We start from the raw sequence: 9155 nt of genomic DNA, 5'->3' as shown, positions 1-9155 counted from the left end.
GGTCTAATTTTCCCATAAACCTAAAGGGTCACTTCATGTTATCTTCATTCTGTGGTCATAGCTGCATTAAAACCAAATTTCTTTGCTTTTCGTTAAAATATTTCAGGAGCGTTATACACATATAATTGGTGACTCATTTATTGTCACATGAAAAATGGCTGTGTTTTACAAATTACAATATCTTTTCTTAATACACGTCACTAATTTTCCTTTGGAAATGATGACATATGGAAAACGAGACCAAATTTAATTTAAAGTGGAATTGTTATTTCAAAACTGTAGCATTTTCTTTGGGAACACCAAATGTAATTTTATAGACAGGTATACAATGTATCTCTATATAATTGTGAACTTGTAAGATTTACACAACAGTGCTTGGTAAGGGCAGCTTTGGGTCTTATATGGTGCTCACAGGTGCTGGTAGACTGGCATTCCCAATCCAAATGGGCAGAAGGAACACAAGAAAGATGACAAACAATGAAATCTTATCCCCCACTCAAAACAAGCAGGAAGCAGAGCAGTCAATCAAAGACATAGAAGAGAACCCCCAAAATGCTCTACAAAGTCTACTGAAAAACATGATAAATGTTTGAATCTCTTCAGTCAATTATTCTAGAGCGTGAGGAGGCAAAGCAAAAATTAATGGAGAATTTCATGGTATCTGCAAATATAAAGATAAATGAACTTCAAGAGTCAAATGAAAAGATAGCTAACCAGCTTAAAGAGTTGAGAGACAACACTCAAAACCAAAGTAATGAAGTTAATGAAGGAAAGAAGTCCATACAAGACCTAAGAAATGACATGGAAATCATCAGGAAAGACCAGTCAGAAGGAAAAGAGATTTGAAATCGAGTAGCTAGCCTACAGTCCCGACTAACTGAAGCAGAGGATCGAATTTCAGGAGCTGAAGATTCCTTAGATTCTATGGAGAAAGATAAAAAATCAATACAAATCCAGTCCAATCAACAAAACAGATCGCTACAGGAGATTCAAGACACGATCAGGAAGCCCAATTTAAGGATAATAGATATTGAGGAACACTTGGAGAAAGAGGTTAATGGGATAGGCAACCTATTTAACAGAATATTAGCTGAGAACTTCCCAAATATCCAGAAGGAAAGGCCTATACAGATACAAGAAGCATTTAGAGCCCCAAACTGACCAGACCAGAATAGAACATTCCACTGACACCTTGTGATCAAAACAGGATCAGTAAAGTTCAAGGAAAGAATCCTTAAAGCTGTTAGGGAGAGGAAAAAATCACATGTAAAAGAAAAGCAATCAGAATTACCCCAGACTTCTCAGCAGAGACCATGAAAGCAAGGAGAGCCTGGAATGAGCTATGCCAAACCCTAAATAAATATAACTACCAACCAAGAATAGTGTACCCAGTTAAACTCTCATTTATAGCTGAAGGTCAAATAAAAGTCTTCCACAGTAAGGAAAAACTGAAACAATATATCTCCACCAAACCAGCTTTACAAAAAATCCTCAAAGATGTACTATACAGAGAAAATAATCAAGATCCCAATGCAGACAGAGAAATGAACCCTAAATAGTAAACCAGAATACCAGATCAACAAATGGGAAGACTCAGCCTTTAACAAGATAGGTATAATGGAAGGAAAAAATGATCAGCTCTCAATCCTAACTCTCAATATTAATGGACTTAATTTGCCAATTAAACAACATAGGCTCATAAGTTGGATCAAAAATCAAGATCCATCTTTCTCCTGCCTCCAAGAGAAACATCTATCCAGCAAAAGTAAACATCTTCTAAAAGTGAAAGGCTGGAATCAAATCTATCAAACAAATGGCCCCCATAAGCAGGCTGGAGTTGCAATCCTAGTATCAGACAAAATTGACTTCAAATTAAAAAAGGTAAGAAGACACAAAGAAGGTTACTACAAACTAGTAAAGGGATCTCTCCTACTGGAAGATATAACGATTCTAAATATCTACACACCAAATGCAGGAGCACCCAAATTCATCAAACAAACACTACTGACTCTAAAAACACTCATAGACCCAAACACATTGATAGTTGGGGACTTTAACACTCCACTATCACCTCTGGACAGATCAACACGCCAAAAACTGAACAAAGAAACCACAGAACTAAATAATTGCATTCACCAACTAGACTAAACCAACATCTAGTGAATATTCCACCCAGCAACAACAGAATGCACATTCTTCTCCGCAGCACATGGAACATTTTCCAAAATAGATCACATCTTAGGGCACAAAGAAAATCTGTACAAATTCAGAAGTATCAAAAACATTCCCTGCATTCTCTCAGACCACAATGGAATAAAATTAGAGCTCAACTCAAACAGCCACCACAGAAAATCCTATAATTCATGGAGACTAAAGAACACACTGCTGAACCATCAGTGGGTCATTGAAGAAATTAAAACGGAAATTCAAATGTTTATGCACTTCAACCAAGTTGAGGACACAAAATACCAGCTTCTTTGGAACACAGCAAAGGCAGTACTCAGAGGAAAATTTATATCTCTGAGCGCATACATCAACAAACTGGAGAAACAGCAACTCAATAATTTAAGGAAGCACCTTAATTTTCTTGAGAGAGAACAACAAGCCAAACCCCAAGTCAATAGACGGAAGCAAATAATTAAAATCAAATCAGAATTAAATCAATTAGAGACGAAAAAACCATCAAAAGAATCAACAAAACAAAGAGTTGGTTCTTTGAAAAAATCAACAAGATAGACAGACCCCTGGCAAACCTGACCAAAAAAACGAAGGCAGCACACTCAAACAAGATAAGAGATGAAACAGGTAACATCACCACAGAAATAACCGAAATTCAGAAAATAATAAGGGACTATTTTGCAAACCTTTATGCCAACAAATTCAAGAACTTGGAAGAAATGGATGATTTCCTAGAAAAAATTCATATCCCCAAACTTAACCATGAAGATTTAAATGTTCTAAACAGACCCATATCCAGTATTGAAATGGAAACGGCAATAAATCATCTCCCATCCAAGAAAAGCCCAGGTCCAGACGGATTCACTGCAGAATTCTACAAGGCCTTCAAAACAGAACTCACACCAATATTTCTCTTTTGTGATTTTTTTTTCCGGAACCGGGGACTGAACCCAGGGCCTCATGCTCGCCAGGTGGGCACTCTTCCGCGGAGCCAGATCCCTTGCCCCCCAGTATTTCTCAAACTCTTTAATGAAATTGAAAGAGAATGTTCACTACCACACTCATTCTATGAAGCCAGTATAACCCTCATCCCAAAACCAGGCAGGGACTCATCACGGAAAGAGGACTATAGACTGATTTCCCTAATGAACATAGATGCAAAAATTCTCAACAAAATTCTGGCCAATCGACTTCAACAGGTCATCAAAAAAATCATACACCACGATCAAACTGGATTCATCCCAAGGATGCAAAGTTGGTTTAATATATGCAAGTCAATTAATGTAATCCACAACATCAACCAGAGCAAGGTAAAGAACCACATGGTTTTATCTCTGGATGCGGAAAAAGCGTTCAATAAAATCCAGCACCCATTTATGCTAAAAGCCCTGGAAAAACTGGGATTCCAGGTAACATTCCTGAATATAATCAAGGCAGTTTATCACAAACCAACAGCAAGCATAATTCTAAATGGTGAAAAACTAAAGCCATTCTCTTTAAAATCAGGAACAAGGGAGGGATGTCCACTCTCTCCCCTTCTCTTCAATGTAGTACTAGAATTCCTAGTCAGAGCAATTAGGCAAGAAGAAAATATAAAGGGGATCCAAGTAGGTAAAGATGAAGTTAAACTCTCTCTCTTCACAGATGGCATGATCCTATACCTAAAGAATCCCATAGACTCTACCCCCAAGCTACTAGAGCTGATCCAAAACTTTGGCAAAGTTGCAGGATATAAAGTAAACCCTCAAAAATCAACGGCCTTTCTCTATGCTAACCACCCGAAGACAGAGGCTGAAATCAGGAAAGCAACTCCTTTTGCAATAGCCCCCCAAAACATAAAATACCTAGGAATAACCTTAACCAAAGAAGTGAAAGACCTCTTTGAGGAGAACTTTAAAACCTTGAAAAATGAAATTACGTCAGAATTAAGGAAATGGAAAAACCTCCCATGCTCCTGGATTGGGAGGATTAATATAATCAAAATGGCAATATTGCCAAAGGCTATCTAAAATTCAATGCAATACCCATTAATATCCCAACACCATTTTTTAATGAAATAGACGAAGCAATCCCGAAATTCATATGGAACAATAAAAGAACTAGAATAGCAAAAACAATCCTAAGCAGAAAGAACAGTGCTGGAGTAATTACAATACCCAACTTCAAGCTGTATTATAAAGCTATAGTAATAAAAACAGCTTGGTATTGGCACTGGAACAGGCCTGAAGACCAATGAAACAGAATTGAAGACCCAGAAATGAACCCACAGAACTGCGCCACTTAACCTTTGATAAAGGAGCTAAAACAATAGTTTGGAAGAAAGATAGCCTCTTTAACAAATGGTGCTGGCAAAACTGGCTCAACACATGCAACAAACTAAAACTAGATCCTTATATATCACCCTGCACCAAAATCAATTCCAAATGGATTAAAGACCTCGAAATCAAAACAGACACCCTGAAAACACTAAAGGAAGGAGTAGGAGAAACACTTGGGCTCCTTGGTGCAGGATGGAACTTCCTTAACAATGACCCAGAAAGGCTACAAATCAAAGAAAGGTTGGACAAATGGGACTGCATCAAACTGCAGAGCTTCTGCACGGCAAAGGACATAGCTCGCAAGATAAACAGAAAGCCCACAGACTGGGAGAAGATCTTTACCAGCCATTCAACGGACAAAGGCCTCATCTCTAAAATATATGCAGAAGTAAAAAAATTACCTTCTTCCAAAACACAACGGCAAAGAACCAATAGCCCCCTCATCAAGTGGGCTAAAGACTTACAAAGAGACTTCTCTGATGAGGAAATGAGAATGGCCAAGAGACATATGAAAAAGTGCTCTACATCACTGGCCATAAAAGAAATGCAAATCAAAACGACATTGAGATTCCATCTTACTCCAGTAAGAATGTCATATATCAAGAAAACTAACAATAACAATTGTTGGAGGGGATGTGGCCAAAAGGGAACCCTACTTCATTGTTGGTGGGAATGTAAACTGGTTCAGCCACTCTGGCAAGCAGTATGGAGATTCCTCAGAAGGCTAAATATAGAATTCCCCTATGACCCAGCAGCCCCACTTTGGGGTATCTATCCAAAAGACCACAAACGAATTCACAGTAATGCCACAAGCACAACAATGTTCATCACAGCACAATTTGTCATAGCTAGAATCTGGAACCAACCCAGATGCCCCTCAGTAGACGAGTGGATCAGGAAAATATGGTACATATACACAATGGAATTTTATGCCTCTATCAGAAAGAATGACATTGCCCCATTTGTAAGGAAATGGAAGGACTTGGAAAAATTATACTAAGTGAAGTGAGCCAAACCCAAAGAAACATGCACTCTATGGTCTCCCTTATTGGGAATAATTAGTACAAGTTTAGGCAAGTCATAGCAGAGCATCACAGGAGCCCAATAGCTATACCCTTAGGAACACATAAGATGATGCTAAGTGAAATGAACTCCATGTTATGGAAATGATTGTTATATCACAGTTGTAACTACTTTCATCATCCCATCTGTATCTGTAGCTTCTATTATTGATGATGTTCTTGTATCACCTTCCTGTGGCTGTACCTACACTATCTTTGTAATCTTATCTGAGTATATTGGAAACCGTATATACTGGTATTAGAAGTAGGAATTTGAAAGGGAATACCAAAATTGAGAGACACAGGGTAAAAAAAGACAAACAACTACAAAAGCAATACTTGCAAAACTGCTGTAAGTGAACTGAACACCTCAGGGGAGGAAAGGAAAAGTGGGAGGGGGGGTATGAGGGACAAAGTAACAAACAGTACAAGAAATGTATCCAATGCCTAACTTATGAAACTGTAACCTCTCTGTACATCAGTTTGATAATAAAAATTTCAAAAAAAAAACTGTAGCATTGCCTTCAACATTCATCTGTAAAGAACGATTTGACCATAATTTTTTTTTTGGCCAGCCCTGGGCTTTGGACTCAGGGCCTGAGCACTGTCCCTGGCTTCCTTTTGCTCAAGGCTAGCACTCTGCCACTTGAGACTCAGCGCCACTTCTGGCCGTTTTCTGTATATGTGGTGCTGGGGAATCGAACCCAGGGCCTCATGTATACGAGGCAAGCTCTCTTGCCACTAGGCCATATCCCCAGCCCTTGACCATAATTTTTATCAAAAGAATCTAAAAGTAACATAGTCTTGTTAGTCTTCATTTTGCTGACAATGAGATGAGGGGTGAAGAGAAATTGACATGCCTGAGATTTCACAGAAAGTTAACTATAGAATAGCAACAGAAAATTACACTAATTCCTCATAATAACTATTTGTTATCATAATAACTATTCAGTAGCAGTCTCTGCTAATACAAGTAGTCAAGATTTTAGACATTTATGATTTCATTATGTCCTACAAACATAGAGTAAAAGAAAGCAGCAATATATAGATGCAATTATATTATGTTGGCTTGACATACTTTAAATTATCAAAGGTATTATATAGTTGTGTTTGTTTGAATCTTGATAGTTAACCTATTGTTCAGGCTCATTTGGATTCTGGTGGAATGTATAGAACAAAATTAAAAAAGATAACCTTAGCAGTTGCTGTCTGTATAACGATATAATGATCATCAATTCAATCTTTAATTAACTTGTTATTAAGCAGTTATTGTGTGTGGATATCATTCCATGTGTTCAGTCCTGAGGAAAAATGTGTTTAAAAACTCTTTTCAACATTGGGGAGAATCAGAAGGATTTCAATGGCCACTTGAAGGCCACTTTGGCAGCAATTTTGTGAGTCCATTCTTGGGTTCTGTTGGATTTCTGTTCTTACTTATAAGCTCATCTTTGAATCACTTAGTATTGCCTGCCCTCTTTTGCTCTTAGAAAATGTGGTCATTTCCCTTTTTTCCACTGTTTTAAACCTCAGTGATCAATTCTCATGTATTTGATTCTTCTCTCTTTGACTTGTGATTTCAATTTTCCTCTTTCTTTTTTTATAAAATAATAATTACTTATTTATTGTCAAAGTGATGTACAGAGGGGTTACAGTTTCATATATAAGACCATGGGTACATTTCTTGTACTATTCATTACCTCCTCCCAGTTTTCCTCTTTCTATTAGCTTTGTTTCAGATTATTCCATTTTATCTTAGCATTTGTTCATTTTTTTTTTGATGAGTTTTTCTTTGAAATTCTAGGGATCAAGGCAATAGCGTTTGACTTGTTAACACAGTGAGTAGTTACAAGTTTATTTCTTCTTGAAAATAGTGATTTCTACAAAGTGTTCATGTGAAAAAAAAGCACAACAAAACACCAGAAGTTAAGGTGGTGTATATAAATTTCATGTAAGATTCTTGCAATAAGGAAAGACAGACCCTAGGAAAGAATGACACTCTATTCTGAATACACCACGGACATGAGTGAAATTTGGGGCCAAGGTACACATAATTGATGGGTGGAAAATGAATAAGAAATATAAATGATTACAGATAAATACTTTCTTCAAAAATATAAGAGCTTATTTGATGAGTAGTTTAGAAACAGAAAGATAATTTTGTATCTACTGTAAACCAAAAAACAATCCTATTGTGTATTATATTGGAGAGTTATTTTTTTGAATGCTGGTTTTTATTTTTTATATATATATATATATATATATATTATCCAAAATGTGTTTATTGGGACGGTTTCCCACTCATCTTGGTTCTCGGTTCTTTTAGTGCTGCTTCCTTCTGAAGGAACATCCTTCTGTAAGCCTTGCTTTCCCTCCTGTAGGCTGGCAGAGGACAGTGGAGCAACCAACACACAAAACTACTGTCTGTGCATGGCTAAAGACAGTGGTGATTTTATAGCATCCTGGGCATTTCACATCCATGAAGTAGGAGTTGAGGCTCTGCACTAGGCGCTTCTTCTTGTGTTTCCTCTTCTCCTCTTCTGGAGAGGGATGGAGAAGATCCTTTGCGAGAGGCATGTTCTCGGGAGGAGGTCGTTACCGCCGAAAAAAGATATATTTTGTTTTATGTCAATCTTTATTGTGACAAGAAGAAATTTAATGAGAATCATTTCCTTTGATCCTGTATCTTCAGCTGGGAGGAGATAGTCTTTGCCACATTGTAATTTTTATACTAGTCTCAGAAATAGAGAAGAGGACTCATACAAATAACCCTAAACACACACAGTTAAAGTAGTGGAAGGAAAAAAACCAGAGAATATCAAAATAAAAGAAACCACAAAAGAGTTAAGCTAAAATATTTGTAAAATAAAGTAAAAAAAAATGTAGCAACCCTCTTCAGGGCCCCCACTTCTACAACTTGGTATTTTAACATTAAAACCCTAAGAAGCTCTTACTATGTGATTTAGCAGTAATGTTGAAGTTATTTTAAATCCAAATTTTATCTACATATTTCTGGTAGTCTTTTTTTTTCTTTCTTAATTCTTTTAATACTTTTATTTCCAACCCCCTACCAAATTCAAAAAAAATTTTCTTCTTTTTTTTGCAGAGTTTTTATGATGGCAGCTTTCATAGGTATAAAAAGAGTATGTATTAAATAATTTTTAGTATAATTTAACTAAAGCATAGAAAATTTATGACATGCTTTGTATTCAAAGGGAATTCTGTCTTAAGAAACAGCACTATTAGAAGATGTATAAAGTCAACATTCTACATTTATACATTTATGTTTTCTCAATTAATTATGAAGACAGACTTATAATGCAAATATTGATATGCATGACAGTTTCACGAAATGGTTTCTGACCTCTCTCTGAAAGTAGAAGAATACTTGAAATTATATCATGCTTTTCTTAAATTTTCTCTTTCTCAGAGAAAGTTGACTCTTCTTCACGAGTTAAAATGTAATTAAATTAGTTTCATTTTCTTTAAAACTCTCTCCTTTGGCATTGTAGGCCCTTCTCTGAATTCAACAGTCTTTGGATTACTTAACATAAAAATGATGAAAGAGGGTGCTAGTGGCCCATGTCTGTAATCCTAGCTA

General features: G+C 36.6%; 1 protein-coding gene across 1 annotated transcript; it reads right to left on the bottom strand.

Annotated features, from left to right (window-relative positions):
• Window positions 1–7820: 7820 nt before the first annotated feature.
• On the bottom strand, window positions 7821–8144 carry LOC125343214 (40S ribosomal protein S27-like). The gene has a single exon (XM_048335482.1). The coding sequence runs from the start codon at window positions 8129–8131 to the stop codon at window positions 7877–7879; it is 255 nt and encodes an 84-aa protein (XP_048191439.1). The 5' UTR covers window positions 8132–8144; the 3' UTR covers window positions 7821–7876.
• Window positions 8145–9155: the final 1011 nt, after the last annotated feature.

This window comes from Perognathus longimembris, chromosome 2, assembly GCF_023159225.1.
Source record: "Perognathus longimembris pacificus isolate PPM17 chromosome 2, ASM2315922v1, whole genome shotgun sequence".
NCBI classification, from domain to species: domain Eukaryota; kingdom Metazoa; phylum Chordata; class Mammalia; order Rodentia; family Heteromyidae; genus Perognathus; species Perognathus longimembris.
Note: the sequence above shows the minus strand (reverse complement) of the source record. Positions and strands in the feature narration are given on the sequence as shown.